The 16,707-nt window shown below is 39.3% G+C and overlaps 1 protein-coding gene across 1 annotated transcript; it reads right to left on the bottom strand.

Annotated features, from left to right (window-relative positions):
• Window positions 1-6,716: 6,716 nt before the first annotated feature.
• FGA (fibrinogen alpha chain) lies at window positions 6,717-14,545 on the bottom strand. The gene is made up of 6 exons (XM_004330072.4): window positions 14,492-14,545; window positions 12,476-12,601; window positions 11,452-11,635; window positions 10,212-10,357; window positions 8,364-9,624; window positions 6,717-7,607 (listed from the first exon to the last, which is right to left on the bottom strand). The coding sequence occupies exons 1-6, from the start codon at window positions 14,543-14,545 to the stop codon at window positions 6,898-6,900; spliced, it is 2,481 nt and encodes an 826-aa protein (XP_004330120.2). The 3' UTR covers window positions 6,717-6,897.
• Between the last annotated feature and the right edge of the window lie 2,162 nt (window positions 14,546-16,707).

Raw genomic sequence — 16,707 nt, 5'->3', positions numbered from 1 at the left:
GTCGTTTTTTCATTGTCATTTGTCTCTAGGTATTTTTTGATTTCCTCTTTGATGATCTGTCCATTAGTGTAAGTGAGATTTTAAAGTCCCCCACTATTATTGTGTTACTGTTGGTTTCCTCTTTTATATCTGTTAGCAGTTGCCTTATGTATTGAGGTGCTCCTATGTTGGGTGCATATATATTTATAATTGTTATATCTTCTTCTTTGATTGATCCCTTGATCATTATGTAGTGTCCTTCCTTGTGTCTTGTAACATTCTTTATTTTAAAATCTATTTTATCTGATATGAATATTGCTACTCCAGCTTTCTTTTGATTTCCATTTGTATGGAATATCTTTTTCCATCCCCTCACTTTCAGTCTGTATGTTTCCCTAGGTGTGAAGTGGGTCTCTTGTAGACAGCATATAGATCTGTTTTTGTATCCATTCATCAAAGCTGTGTCTTTTGGTTGGAGCATTTAATCCATTTGTGTTTAAGGTAATTTTTGATATGTGTGTTTCTCTGACTGTTTTCTTAATTGTTTTGGGTTTGTTTTTGTAGGTCCTTTTCTTCTCTTGTTTTTCCCACTTAAAGAAGTTCCTTTAGCATTTGTTGTAAAGCTGGTTTGGTGGTGCTGAATTCTCTTAGCTTTTGCTTGTCTGTAAAGCTTTTGATTTCTCCATTGAATCTAAATGAGATCCTTGCAGGGTAGAGTAATATTAATTGTAGGTTCTTCCCTTTAATCACTTTAGGTATATCATGCCACTCCCTTGTGGCTTGTAGACTTTGTGCTGAGAAATCAGCTGTTAACCTTATGGGAGTTCCCTTGTATGTTATTTGTCACTTTTCCCTGGCTGCTTTCAATAATTGTTCTTTGTCTTTAATTTTTGCCAATTTGATTACTATGTGTCTCGGCATGTTTCTCCTTTGGTTTATCCTCTGTGGGACTCCCTGTGCTTCTTGGACTTGGGTGGGTATTTCCTTTCCCATGTTAGGGAAGTTTTCAACTATAATCTCTTCAAATATTTCCTCTCTCTCTCTCTTCTCCTTCTGGGACCCCTACAATGTGAATGTTGTTGCATTTAATGTTGTCCCAAAGGTCTCTTAGGCTGTCTTCATTTCTTTTCATTGTTTCTTCTTTATTCTGTTCCCCAGCAGTGAATTCCACCATTCTGTCTTCCAGGTCACTTATCCGTTCTCCTTGAGTTATTCTGCTATTGATTCCTTCTAGTGTATTTTTCATTTCAGTTATTTTATTGTTCATCTCCGTTTGTTTGTTTTTTAATTCTCCTAGGTCTTTGTTAAACATTTCTTGCATCTTCTCAATCTTTGCCTCCATTCTTTTCTGAGGTTTTGGAACATCTTCACTATCATTATTCTGAATTCCTTTTTCTGGAGGGTTGCCTATCTCCACTTCATTTAGTTGTTTTTCTGGGGTTTTATCTAGTTCCTTCATCTGGTACATAGCCCTCTGCCTTTTCATCTTTTCTATCTCTCTGTGAATGTGGTTTTTGTTTCACAGACTGCAGGACTGTAGTTCTTCTTGCTTCTGCTGTCTGCCCCCTGGTGGATGAGGCTATCTAAGAGGCTTGTGCAAGTTTCCTGATGAGAGGGACTGGTGGAGGATAGAGCTGACTGTTGCTTTGGTGGCCAGAGCTCAGTAAAACTTTAATTCACTTGACTACTGATAGGTGGGGCTGGGTTCCCTCCCTGTTGGTTGTTTGGCCTGAGACAACCCAACACCAGAGCCTACCTGGGCTCTTTGGTGGGGCTAATGACGGACTCTGGGAAGGCTCACGCCAAGGAGTACTTCCCAGAACTTCTGCTGCCTGTGTCCTTGTCCTCATGGTGAGCTACAGCTACCCCCGCTTCTGCAGGAGACCCCCCAACACTAGTAGGTAGGTCTGGTTCAGTCTCCCCTGGGGTCACTGCTCTTTCCCCTGGATCCTGATGCACACACAACTTTGTGTGTGCCCTCCAAGAGTGCAGTCTCTGTTTTCCCCAGTTCTGTCAAAGTCCTGCAATCAAATCCCACTAGGCTTCAATGTGTGATTCTCTAGGAATTCCTCCTTCCATTGCTGGACCCCCAGGTTGTGAAGCCTGACATGGGGCTCAGAACCTTCACTCCAGTGGGTGGATTTCTGTGGTATAAGTGTTCTCCAGTCTGTGAGCCACCCACCCAGGAGTTATGGGATTCGATTTTACTGTGATTGCACCCCTCCTACCATCTCACTGTGGCTTCTCCTTTGTCTTTGGATGTGGGGTATTTTTTTGGTGAGTTCCAGTGTTTTCGTGTTGATGATTTTCTAGCAGCTAGTTGTGATTCTGGTGTTCTCACAAGAGGGAGTGAGAGCATGTCCTTCTACTCTGCCATTTTGGTTCCTACCAGCTTAGCTCGTTGAGTCATTCTTGTTCATGGCAGGAGACACTAGAAATGAGCACTGGCTTAAAGGAATCCACAATCTGGTGCCATAATAACATAAACAAATATGGCAGAGTTATAGATGGACTGTGTTATTTTTGAGATGTGCACAAAAACTATGAGGGTTCAGAGAACAATTCCTGGTCCTATGTTCTGTAGTAGGCATTAAGGAAAGGGTGACAGAAGGAACATTGCTGAGCTGTATTTTAAGCGATGAAGGGGAGGCTTCTAGGAAGCATAGGGAAAGACACAGAATCTTTAAAGGAGCTGGTATCCCAATACCAGTGAGAAATTCAATGTAATTGAAGTGTAAAGTGAATGATTGTAGAGACCTAAGGAGATCAATTTGCGAAACAGCTTGTATGCAAAAATAAAACCTTTTAACCCAACCTTGTGATAAGTCCTTAAGCAGGAGAAAGACCTGTTTGGATCTATTTTTTAAGGTAATTTGTAGAGGAGGAATGAGCAAAAGAATGGTGGTGAAAGACAACGTACAGATTGGGAGAAAATATTTGCAAGCTATGCTATCAACAAGAGATTAACTTCCAAAATATATAAACAGCTCATACAGCTTAATATCAAAATAACAAACAATCCAATCCAAAAAAATGGGCAGAGAACCTAAACAGACATTTCTCCAAAGAAGACATACAAATGGCCAATAGGCACATGAAAAGATGTTCTATATCGCTAATTACCAGAGAAATGCAAATCAAAACTACAATGAGATATCACCTCACACCAGTCAGAATGGCCATTATTAAAAAGTCTAAAAATAATAAATGCTGGAGAGAGTGTGGAGAAAAGGGAACCCTCCCACACTGTTGGTGGGAATGTAAATTGGTGCAACTGTTATGGAGAACAGTATGGAGGTTCCTTAAAAAACTAAATATAGTGTTACCATATGACCTAGCAATCCCACTCCTGGGCATATATCTAGAGGAAACTAACTCAAAAAGATACATGCACCCCAGTGTTCATAATAGCACTATTTACAATAGCCAAGACATGGAAGCAACCTAAATGTCCATCAACAGATGAATAGATAAAGAAGATGTGGTATATATATATATATATATATATATATATATATATATATATACACAATGGAATATTACTCAGCCATAAAAAAATAATTAAATAATGCCATTTGCAGCAACATGGGTGGACCTAGAGATTAACATACTAAATGAAGCAAGTGAGATGGAGAAAGACAAATATTATATGTTATTGCTTATATGTGGAATCTAAAAAAATGATACAAATGAACTTATTTACAAAACAGAAATAGACAGACATAGAAAACAAAGTTATGATTACCAAAGAGGATGAGGGGGAAGAGATAAATTAGGAGTTTGGGATTAACATATACACACTACTCTGTATAAAATAGATAAACTACAAGGTCCTATTGTATAGCACAAGGAACTATATTCAATGTCTTCTAATAACCGATGATGGAAAAGAATATGAAAAGGAATATATATATATACGCATATATATCTATCTCAATCACTTTGCTGTACACCTGATACTAACACAGCATTGTGTAAATTGACTGTACTTCAATAAAAAAGTAAAGAATGGTAGTAAAGTGAGAGGTTAAGAGACTGTTAAACAGCTCAAATGAGAAAAGATTAACACAAGATAACATAAGAACATAACAGTGTTGTAAGAATGGCCAATTTTAGAGTAGGAGATGGTTTGGGAGTAGATCAAATAGTTGATTTAAAGGAAGAATAGAAGCTGAGAAGGAGCCCAAGTTTTCTAGATTAGGAAATAGGAGAGCTAATGAGGCCCCTGACTAGGATAAGAAATAGAGAGATACAATAGGTTTTGATGGGAAGGTAATTAGTTAATCTTAGATTAATGAGAAATATCTAACTGGATGTGTTCAGTATGAGTTGAAAATATGGATCTGAAGGTCAGGGCTGAAGTTTTAGATTGTTATCATCAGCCTATTGATGGTAATTGGATCTGTAGTGATTGTCAAATCATCCAAGGAGAAAATATACTCACTTGCAGAGTGAGAAAAGATGGACTGCTAATTGCTTCCCTCAACCTCTATCCTCCGTCTCCTCCTAATTTTAATCTTGTGTCTAAGAGAACAGGCAAGGTGTCTTGACTTCTTCAGCAGCTTGGCCTGTGTGACTTATGGGACATAGAGGATGTGCTCTATGGAATGTCCTAGAAAGTTTCTTAAAAGAGGCAAGGCACTCCTTTCTCTTCTGTCTCTCCTCTTCCAGATTGCGCAGGACAGAATGTTTGGGACATGATGTAAACTTGAGGATGGAAGTTATTTATTATGATTCAGCCTTCCTAAAGACCATGGGAACATATTCTTGTAGAGTTTTCCATCTTATTTAAGCCACTTGTGTCAAACTTAATCCCAACTAATAAAAATGAGTACTAATGTTATTGCAGTGAGAAACTCCTACATTTAAGGAATGATCTGAGAAGGAATTGCCAGTTGCAAAGACTGAGAAAGGTGAAACAGAAGGGCAGGGCATACTAGAAAGCACGAGAGAAATATAGCTTGAAGAGGTAGATGGAGACAATAGTGGCAGATGTTTGAAAAAAATCAGGCAGAAGGGACTTGAATATAGGACCTTAAATTTAGAACTCCAAAATTCCTGTTGACTTTTAAGAGAGCAATGTCAAGAGAGTGGTAACCGAGTGAAAGCTAAGTTAAAGTGGGCTTCTAAGTGAATGAGAGTCAGAGAGGCTGAATTAGTATTTAATTTCAGGAATTAGGGAAATAGGGCAATAGGTTAAAGATAAGATAAAGTGGAAAAAGAGATGTTTGGTGTCTCTTCTCACAACTAAACTGTATCTCCAATTATCATGATTCTGCTAATATTGGCTATTGTTTATTAAGTTAAGAGGTTGCTTATTCTTTGCTAATAAACTCAAAGCCTTCAAAATAAATGAGAAATGAATGGCCCTTCACAATCAAAGTTGATTTCATTTTGGGACCCAATTCTGTCCCTAATAGTGTGATATTCTGGAAAATAAAATACTTCCAACTCCAATTCTGTGGAGGCAGATGTGTGGGTGTAAAGGTGGTAGGCCGAGAAATACTATGGCACTCTAATGTCTGAAATGAATGAAAATCCTTTTAATTTTGAAGAAGTTCATATCCAGTTATACAAAGTTGTAGGGGACGTCACTTATTTGTATGAAGGGTTTTCAACAGCACATAAGGAAATGCAAGGATACTGGGGCTTCATATGTGACTCATTTGCAAGTTCTTTTACTCACCTTTTTTCTGCTCCCCAGGCACTGGACAAGAGCCCTGGTGTCTTTCCTTCTTCTCTCCCCTCCTCCCTACCTCCTTCTTCTTCTCCCTCTCTTCCTTCCTTCCTTCGTTCCTTCCTTCCTTCCTTCCCTCCTTCCCCTTGTTTCCTTCCTAGGAGAAAGGATGCATTTACATTAGGATAGAAACTGTGCAAGTGAGGGCAATGTACTGGGATCCCAATATGCTTGGAATATTTTCATACATTTCCAAGGGTAAGTGGCAAGTGGTTCTCACTAGAAGAAAATGTGAGTTAAAAATTGGGGCCAGGAGCTAAGTTCACCAAGATCAAAGATGATCTATTTTTAGATCATATAAAATACTGACCAATGTAAACATGTTGAATTTATGGATATGGCATAGATCATATTTAGTGAGATGGTTTCAAGTGAATATCTTACTTTAATAACAGGTATTACATCACAGGATATACTTTATGATTGGTGAAAAATGAAGTCAAATGAATGCTGTGGGGATTTTTTATTAATGTGTAAGTTCAATGTTTTTGGACTACTTGTAAATATTTAAAAGATTTTAAATGCTTTTTTTTTCGTGTATTTTTCTGAAAGAAATTGGTTAGACTCTAGGGAAAAAATTCTATGTGCATTATGGTCTTCATTGGAAGACTTAAGAAGTAGATAGATCTCTATTTCTGTTAGGAAAGAATGCTTCTCCTGCCTTGCTGGATTTGCTTGCCAACAGAAGAGATGAATGTACTTAGTAACATGTAAATTCCTATACAAAGTCCAGCCAGTGTTCAGTTCAATGATTCGCAACTTAAGATATTGGCTTAAAACCATTCAGGTAGAATGGATGAAATTACTTTTTTACTTTACAATGACCCGATGACTTTGGGTGGTGTGGGAAATGGAGACGTTCTCAGAACTCCACCCTTAAGTGTTGCAGAGAGGACCTTCCACTCAACACCCCCTTCCTGATGTACCGAATGTCCCTTGGTGCATTTTAATAAAAATTTTAAAACCCACAGAGCTATTTTAAAGCTTTAAAGTTCATATATCTTTATTTTTTAAAGCACTAATATGTCTCAGTTACATTTAGCTACAGTACAAAGAATAATAAAATAGCACCCGAGAATTTTTAGTAGGCTGTAAAGAATCTCGACTCCTATCGTCTCCTTAATATTTTCTCCTCTTCACTAAACACAAAAACAGAGTGCTCTCACTGCCACTCCTTCAGCCTATTGTGTCCCAAAAGGCCGGATTTTCATGCGAACAGCCCTGAGGGAATAATCCGCACCTCTGAAGGGGACCCAGACCACTCCGTTCTCAATCTCATAGGGACTGTTGTCCCTGGGGTCATAGGAGCCCCCGGGGTAGTAGATGCCATTGAGATTGGCTGCTTGGCAGTTGTTGTACCACCAGCCTCCTCCGTAGACTTCGGCACAATTGTCTTCCCACTTGTCTGCATCCCTGTCGAAGGTGCTGAAGCGCATGCCAGCATGAGAAGTGTACTCTGTCCCTTCCTCTACAGAACCCTCAATCAGAGCATCACCTGCCGTGCCCTCGTAGGAGGAGACCTGCAGGGCATAGCCTTCTGCCTCAGAGCCTACCCTCCAGTGATATTCTGCATAAGCCCCTTTCCCAGCCCAGTCTTCTAGTTCAACCCGAAGGATGGAGCCTCTCAGGGTTAGTAAGTGGAGGTATTCGTTGCCTAGCCAGAATTCTCCTTCTCCCTTGTCATTTAGGCTGCCGAAACCTTTCTTGTAGTCTTGCCAGGTCCGGTTAAAATTCAGTGAGCCATCCATTCTTTGCTGGATCAAAAGCCATCCTCCCAAACCGGTCTCTTGATCACAATAAACAGAAAAAATCTTACTGGATCCCGGTAGCTTGATATTGAAAATGCCACTTTGGGCACCTGAAGGATGTGTTTGGAGGGCATCATAACAGTCTAAAAAAAAAAATTAAGCTGGTTGGAAGAACTTACTCTCATTTAACTTTACAAAGTTAAATGGCCCAGATTAAATGAAGGCAGATACTGGCTTTCTTTCCCTCCCTCCCTTCCTTCCTTCCTTCCTTCCTTCCTTCCTTCCTTCCTTCCTTCCTTCCTTCCTTCCCTTTATAGAGAAAGGATGTGCTTACACTGGGATGGAACTTATGCAAGTAAGTAGCATTTATACATACACATTGCAAGGGGGATTTTTCTCAATGAATTTGGAACTTCACTTGCACATCCTGATTAATGGCAAGTAACCAGCAAAGATATCTAAGCATCATTTAATACTAATATCACTTGTTTCTAACCTGATTTCAATGTCAACTGAGACACACACTAAAAATATGATTAATCAGTTGAGTGACAATTTCCAATGGCACACATTTTGAATGGTAAAAGAATTTGGTTAAACAAATTTTAAATTGAGTTCCAGAGGGATTCATTCATTCATTCATTTAACATGTATTTATTGAGTGCTGACTCCACACTGTTAGGCATTTGGGAATACAGAGATGAACATGATAGACAAAGTCCCTGCCCCCATGGAACTTACAGTCTAGCACAAAAAAATAAGCAAAAACCTGTAATTTCAATAAAGCATGATAGAGGGCTAAGAAAGAAGTAAAAGGTGCTATGGGAGACATATTGTAGGAGTAATGAACTTAGTCTAGAAGGTCACGGAAGGCTTCCCCAAAGGAGAAGTGCGGATACCTCTGGCAGGGCGAGTTTTAGCATGGCCTCTCTTGGTGGCATGTGCTCCTTTGAAGCCAAGATCCTCTTCACTTCCAGCCTCATCTGCCATTTTATAGCCCTTGCTTTCAAACGTGGAGCCTCCTCTGTTGATAGTCATGCTACTGCTTGCAAACTCTCTGCCATGACTTGAAGTTTTACTACTGGAAGAGACCTCAGGTAGGCCGAGGTGGTGAGAGCTGATATCCCCTAAGCCTGAGCCCCCAGAATGGATCTTACTGTCAAGCTCTTTAAACGTAGAGGAGAAAAAACCATCATTGTGCCTATGAAAGAAATCATCTAGGTTACCCCTGCCAGACAACTGCAAGTCTAAATCTGTGTCAGTACAGTCAGAGCCATCTTCGGAGTTTACCACTTCTTTGGTCGTTTCTGTGCGACCATCGGCATGTGTAATAGTCCTTGTGACGATTTTAGAGCATGAACGACGAGTGGTGGCTGTGTAACCAGAGGTCTTCTCACGACCAATCAGAAGCTCTTTATCTCCTTTAGTAGTGACCAGTTTACCTGTGTGAAGCTCTTTCTTTGTCCCTGGACTTACATTTCCTGACACCTCTTCAAATGTGCCCCAGTCTGGGTTGGAAGGCCTGATGCTCCCATACCCTGAGCTATCTGTCCTAAAACTTGTAGACACAGAACTTCCAGAGCTCCAAGTGCCAACACCTCCAGGCTCAGGGCGTCCAGTGTTCCAAGTGCCAGCACTTCCAGGATCAGGATGGCCAGTGTTCCACGTGCCAGCACTTCCGGGCTCAGGGCGTCCAATGTTCCAAGTGCCAGCGCTTCCGGGATCAGGATGGCCAGTGTTCCACGTGCCAGAACCTCCAGGTCCATAGATCCCAGGGTTCACATTTCCAATACTACTAGTTGCAGGCCTCCTGGGGCTTTCTGATGCTGATCCTGTTCCATGAGATGCAGAGTCTCCTCTGGCTTGCCCATCTCCACCAAACCTCTCTAACTCCATTTTCATCTGCTGCGTTTCCAGCAGTGCCTTCCACTCTGGAGGGGCCTCCTGAAGCTGGCTCTTGAACTCTCTGGGAATCAGGCCTGGAACTGGCCTCATTTTTATCAGTGGTAAATATTGACTGTCTCTAGAGGGAAGTAAGTCTATGGCAGTAACCTGTTCAAGTTTCTTCTGCTGATCTTTATAGTCCTCCAGATCTACTTTATGTTCTAAAGCCCTACTGCATGACCCTTTGCAAGATCGGATCTTAATATCAATGTCCACCTAGAGGGGGAGGGGAAGATAAAGAAAAAAGGTAGCTATAATAAACTAGGTCTATTGAGTTCTTAGTGGTTAATTTAATTTTTGGAAACTGGTTTCATTTCTTTGACTTGGAGACCTACCAACCAATACTTCATTTATGTAGTATCCTCAGTGAAAGAGAGGTTGGGTATTCTAAGGCTGGTCAGGATAAGCAATAGGAGCATCTGGATTTATCTTAGAATAGATCAAGAGCAAAGTGCTATTCCCTCTGAAAGGAGACACTGATGATGTGATCCTCTGTGAGACTGAGGCTGAAGACTCAGAGACACAGTGATGTCAGGGACAAGCAGGGGCTGGAATAAGACGCAAGGACTGAGTTTTTGCTTTTGAACTTTACCATTTTACGTGCCCTTGGAAATTTTACTTACTAGCACTGAGATTTTTTTCTTCATCTGTAGAGTGGGGAAAATAATACTTACTTTGTAGGTAGATGATGGCTATAACACATTGCTTTACATAGAGTAGGCATTTAATGAATGACTATTGCCTTCCTTTCCCTGCTATTCAAAAACAAAGAAATCTGGGGTCAGAGCCACATAATTACTCACCTCCAGCCGTTTCATATCTATCAGCTGATCCCTGACATTTTTCTGCAGAAGGTGGATATGCTGTACTTGTTCTATAACTTTGCGCTTCAGGATCTCAATTCTGCTTCTCAGATCTTCTGACACTTGGCTAAATGTATTTTCATTGTCTGAAATAGCAAATATGGGTACTGAAGTAGCTGCTGAGTGATTTGCTTGTAATAGCCAGCAAAAGAAGGAAATTTGCTTATGGATATTCCCCATTTTACTTCTATAATAGTTTGGACATTTAATTTGGGATTTCTAAATCTATTAGGCGTTTGATATTTGGACAATATCCTTCAGTCATCCATGGATATCACTTAAGATGCCTTATTAGTAATCCAAATAAATGCAGAAGACAAGAACTCTGAAATTTTAAAGGCATAATTGAGATAAAATAATCAGTTTGATTACATTCCAATTATTTCATTATATCCTTAATCAAGGGACGTGAATATATTCTTGGATTTTCTTACTGAAAAGGTTTTCTTCACAGTTATAGATTTGAAATTGTTCCTAAGCTTTTTTTAGGTCAACAAGATCATGCACTTGCCGGTTGCTCTTGCACCATCAACTTTAAATTAGCCATGTGCCTCCCAAGGATATGAAGAGTCAAGGCAAGGTTTCAGGAGCTGAGGCCTTACTAAACTCACTGCCCATGTCCAGAGTGAGTCCAGAGTTTCCTAGTCCTAATGAAACTTAGTCCTAGACCTATGAGAAAGAGACAACATGGCTCTATATTTTAAATTAAACAAAACAAAACAAAGCAAAACACTTCATAATAAGCTAGGTGGAGTCTGTGGGTTGCACTCCCAGCCCCACCACATGATAGCTTTGTGCCTTTGGCCTTTGAGAAAGTTCCCTGACCTCTCAGTTTCCTCCTTTGTTAGACAGAAACAGAAGTATCTACTCAAAAGTTTGGGCTCATCTTATTTTCCATGTATACTCTTAAAAAAGAACACACTTAAATTCTAGTCTTTGGTCCAAAATGCTGACTTACTTTGTGACCTTAAAGCAATTCTAAACCAATCTCCTTTACATGATATAAATAACAAAAACAAGCCCCTTCCTTAAAATTCCGGGATATCATAAAGGTATATTTTTCTGCATAAAGTACTTTGGAATAAAATCACAGTTGTAATAAGGAGACATCATATCTACTTCTGATTTTTGTTGTTTTGGTTGTGTGCTATAAAGTCAAAGCACTAACTGTAATACTTACTCTTAGAATTGGCAAAATCCCCTCTCAAAATATCGATTATGTTCCTGGTCAATGTGTTAGAGTCCTTATTGTTCTTCTGATAATCAAATAGTGAATTTTTTAGTTTATTTATTCTGTTTGTAAAATCTTGATTGACTTCATCAATCAATCCTTTCATCCTGCAGCCAGAAGGGCATTTGTAGTTCTGGAATGAAGAGGAAAAATTACATTAAGAGTCTATCTCTTGGAAACAGACATATGGGTGCCAAGCAGGAGGGAGGGTCGGGGGGAGGATTGGGAGTTTGGGATTAGCAGATGCAAACTAGTATATGTAGGATGGATAAACAGCAGGGTCCTACTGTATAGCCCAGGGAACTACATTCAATATCCTGGGATAAACCGTAATGGAAAAGGATATGAAAAAGAATATATATATATATATATATATATATATATATATATATATATATATATATATATATATATATATATATATATATAACTGAGTCACTTTGCTATACACTAGAAATTAACACATTGTAAATCAACTATACTTTAAAATAAAATTTTAAAAAATAAAATTAATAAAAGAGTCTATCCCTCTGATCCAGTATAAATTTCAAGGTTTCTATGAGCCCCCACTGCTCCCCTCCCCAGTCTCTTCAGATCATCTCTTGACCTAAACGTAGTTTAAGAGGGCTAGTCAGAGATCTTAAAGAAATTCTGGAATGGGGGTCCACTTAACCATAAATTAGAACCCATGAAACCCAGAGGTCGTAATACTCAGGTTCCTAGTATTTGCCTGAACGTACAACTAAAATCCAATCTGTTAATCCCACCAATGACCCAGAGTCTCAGAGGTAATATAAACAGTGCTCTCAGGACTAAGTTCCTTTCCATCTGTCTTCTTTAATTTGATATGTAAGGAGCTATTAGATTATTTCCCACTGGACAAGTTTTTTGTGACCTAAAGTGTCAGCCTGTGTGAGCTGCCAGCAGCACAGCAAAGGACCGTCCTGCTCCACTCCCTGTGCCCACGGCTCACCCAGTCTTCATCAGAGCAGAAGGGCCAGTCCGACTCTTTGCAGGCAGACTGCTGTTTTTCCACGAGCCTTGGGCCACGCACACCTCCTCCTTCAGCGAGAAATTCACCTTCACTGGGATCTGCCGCCTTTAAGGATTCATAAACACACAAAAGAGAGGTCTTTAAGCAGATAAGGAGGAGATGCTGGCATGCCTGTAAATCCCAAGCAAGGGATCCAAGGGGCTCTGCAAGTTTCAGGTTTCTTATATTTGGAATGAAAATCCTAATGCCTATTTCGTGGAGTTGTGAGGTTAAAGGAGTTGAGTGTACAAATCTCAACTGTGTTCTACACTAAACAAGCATTTAATAAATGTTAGGAGCTTTAAAGGATCCATTATAAAAGGAAAATTATTTGAATCAACAAGCTTAGTTAAAAACTGCCTTTACATTTTCATTCATGTCTGGAGATAGAAAAATAATGGAAAAACTCAGTTCTTTCTCCTCTAACTCCTGTTTTAGTAGGAAAAAACCTACACCATCTTAGCTTAAGGTCTGTCTCTCCTTCAAGTATCTACCACAATGACCTTATGGGTCTATAATTTGAGCAAGTATATACAAGGACACAAATGTAGCCAATTCAGACTTAGAAATGCTTTTTTTGGGTTACTCACATAATAATTTATTTTTATTTGAAATGAAAAAAAGAACACTGAGAGCAAAAAAATATAAAAAGGTCCATGAAAGATACTTTTTTTGGAACACCTTATAATTAGAAATACAGATTTTAGAGAAAAATTTCTGTTGTGATCAAGTGAAATAGGATATATAGATATTCTTCCAACAAGATGTTATATCCTAAGAAATCAATCTTGGTTTTAGGTTTTAGCTATTTTTATTTTGTACCACCAAGTTACAAGGATTTTTATGACTATCAATCTCAGTAGTTTATTCTTATAATTAGTTAACATTTTCTGTCTCATTCAAAAAAATACCCCAATAATAGTAATATTAACTCAAGCAATCAAGAACAACTTATTTAAGTGAACAAGTACAATCTTTTCATCTAAGAAATAAAATCATAAATTCAAACATACATTGGAAAAAGTGTAAAAACAGGCAAAAATTAAATATTTATACCAATAAGGGAGAAATAAATGAAACATGCATTATGCAAAGTATAACCTTAACAAATGATGTTAGTCTTGTTTCCCATAAAAATGTTTACTTATTATTTGTATAAGGGAGAAAATTATGTTAGAAACACTCTTTAGTTTCTTCTGCTCTGGTATTAGGGTTTATGAGCAATAAAGGAAAAGAAATAAAACAGAATAATTCACAGTCTGGAAGTAACTGAGATTTTGGAACATATTTACCATGTTTTTATAAGATAGAAGTTGAAAAATCTTGTTGAATGAAGTTTCTCTTCTTTTGCATAGGTCTCTGGAGTCAAACTTTAGGAATTATTGCAATATTTGTAATTATCTTAAAAGAATACAATTGCCTCCAAAAAACGTATTGCCTATCAATTAATCTCTTCCAATTTTGCTATGTAATATGTTTTCAAAAATAACTAATTTGCTTTTTATTTGTCTTAAAGAAACACAAAAACAACCTTTCAGAAAAGCTACATTAAACCACTGTTCTGCTTATTATGGACAAATAGCAATAAAATAATAACTAGGTTAAAAACTCTTATCATAAGAATGATCTGTTCTGTTAACTAGCAATCCCAAGGCTTTACAGCAACAAAGATGGCAAAAATTTCTTCTCTTTGAAAAAATCCAATGTAAGACCAAGCTATAGGTGTCGAAGATTCCCCTGTGAATTTTTACACTTTGGTCCCACTAAGTCTCCCTCTGAGGGTGATATTACCCTGTATTCTTGAGGTGTCAAGCCCATCTAGGGACTTGCCTCCACTGGCTACAGCTTATAAAGCTAACAGTGTGTGAGGACGTACACATGGCTGACTCAGACCTGCAAGCTCTTTGTGGAATAAACACCAGAGAGAAAGAGAAGAGGAAATAAAGAAGGCCATACCTGAACTGCGCCCATCACACTCAGGACCAGGAAGAGGACCCTCACAGAATCCATCTCTGCCGTGGGTGGGGCTGGCTCAAGAGGAGCACTCCAGCTGAAAGAAAGGAGGACAGCCTCCACGCCGAGTTTCCATCCCATTTAAGTCTGCAGGAGGTCTGATTAATCATTATCTTTGTCCCGTTGACACAGTCAACATGCACCCTGCATCCCTTGCTCCTTCTGTAAAGTTGGTGTCCCAGAAGTTCTTGCTCAATTCCCTAAGCTTGTTTGCTTCAGATAAGCTGTTGCAAAGGTAGCCCAGTTCGTGGAAGATCCCACATTCCAGGAACAGGGTGACTTTGGGAATGCAAAGGGGAACATGGGAGGACCTATCTCTACTCGAGTACTTGAAAGAATATAGAGGGTGGTGGAGGCAGGCTAGCTGTAGCCCACCAGCAGAGATCTAACAACTGAGATTTCACTTTATGCAGGAATTATGGTTGGTTGATCTGACTTTTGACTGACTGTGGTGATGAGCTGATCCTGAAGGCCTTCGATAAGCTTCCTCTATCCAGAATGGTTAAAACAAGCAGCCCCTGGAGCCAACCATTCTAGGTTCATACTTCCAGCTACACCATTTCCCAGCTCCGCTTTTGGACAAATTACTTTACTTCTTTATACCCCAGATTCCTCATTTTTAAAGTGGGGATAGTAATAACCTATCACACATGTTTTTATGAAGAATAAATGAGTTAATCCTTGTAAAGCCCTCAGATTGCCACATATCCAAAGGTACAGAAACTGGAAGGAAATAGTATTTTCATGGCACTTTATGTTCTCCAATAACAATTATTATTTCTTTCCAGTTTCTGTACCTTTGGACATGCTAATTTATTTTCCCCGATTTTCATCTCCATATCAAATTTTCTTGTCTAAGAGTTGTCAGATTTAGCAAATAAAAAACCAGGATGCCTAGTTAAATTTGAACGTCAGATAAACAGCAAATATATTTTAGTGTAAGTTTGTCCCATGCAATATTCAGACGTATTCATACTAAAAATGTGTTGCTGTTGTTTATCTTAAATGCATATTTAACTGGGCATCCTGTAATATGACTGCCAATCCTACCTTGTCTCAAATGTTGCTTCCTATGTGAAGCCAATCCTGATCATAGTATAACAGCCAAAATTTATCGAGTGTTTACTAAGTGCTGGGGACTTTGTTGGACACTTTACATAGTACCTGATTTCATGTCTCCAATTGAAAGCAATCTCTTGTTCTTTCATATTTCCTTAGACCATGTACCACTCATGACATTTATTACTGCAGGAACATTGTCCATCTCTTCCACTAGATCATAAACTTGAGAACTGACATGTTTTAATGGTCTTTATATTCTCCCCAAAAGGTGTGGGGCTTCATTGAGCAAGAAAGCATGAGCGGGTTCCACTGTTGTGAAATTGAGCCCTGTCTCAGGCTCTGCGGGCATGTGAAGCTTGCTGTAAATGGGTGAGAGCCCTGGTACAAGGCAGCACCCTCCTACACTGCTTGCTCCATGGAAGGTTCTTTGTCTGATCAAGCTCACCTCTGATGTGGCTTTTTTGAAGCAGCTTCAGGGCTCAGAGAGAACCCTAGAGTCTTATCCAGGTTATGAAGGGCAATGACTCCATGGAAAGCTGGGTTACACTTGTCCACAGTGGTTGAACTAGCAAAATGCCAGGAATGTATAGGATCCGAGACTGACTTCCCCAGATGTTTTCCTCTGCCCACAAGAAGTGCCTTTCTTAGGGGTAAACATGGTATATGGAAGAAGTTCCCAGACAGTAATCTGGTGAGTTTCAGTTGACTTGGCTGGACATAATCTGATTGAAAGTAAGTTAACAGAAACCAGTGTGACTGAATGCCAGCACTCTGGTGCCATGTCTGGGCTTTTCCAAGGTACCACCTGTGGCACCATCCTTGCTGTTCCATGGCTCCTTCAAGTATCTGTGTGTCTCACTCCCTTACTTCATCCAGGGCTCTGCTCAGATAGCACCTCTTCAGAAATGTTTCCTTTGACCACCCAACCTGAGTTGGTTTTCACTCATTTTACTTTATCACTACTGGACAGTATATATGGGAAAGTTATTTGTTTATTTTTTGTCTCTTCCACACTAAGTTTCCTGAAGCCGAGGCACACTGTCTAGTACAATGCCAGGCATAGGGTAAGTACCAGTAAGTATTTGTTGGAGTGATGG

Source organism: Tursiops truncatus, chromosome 5 (assembly GCF_011762595.2).
Source record: "Tursiops truncatus isolate mTurTru1 chromosome 5, mTurTru1.mat.Y, whole genome shotgun sequence".
Lineage (NCBI taxonomy): Eukaryota > Metazoa > Chordata > Mammalia > Artiodactyla > Delphinidae > Tursiops > Tursiops truncatus.
Note: the sequence above shows the minus strand (reverse complement) of the source record. Positions and strands in the feature narration are given on the sequence as shown.

What these genes read in the sequence shown, in the direction of transcription:
- FGA (XM_004330072.4), bottom strand. Translation starts at nt 14,545, where the DNA reads ATGGATTCTGTGAGGGTCCTCTTCCTGGTCCTGAGTGTGATGGGCGCA. An exon ending in TCTGCTCTGATGAAGACTGG is followed by an intron (nt 11,636 to 12,475) that starts GTGAGCCGTGGG and finishes TCTTCATTCCAG; the next exon opens with AACTACAAATGCCCTTCTGG. An exon ending in GGATTTTGCCAATTCTAAGA is followed by an intron (nt 10,358 to 11,451) that starts GTAAGTATTACA and finishes TTGCTATTTCAG; the next exon opens with ACAATGAAAATACATTTAGC.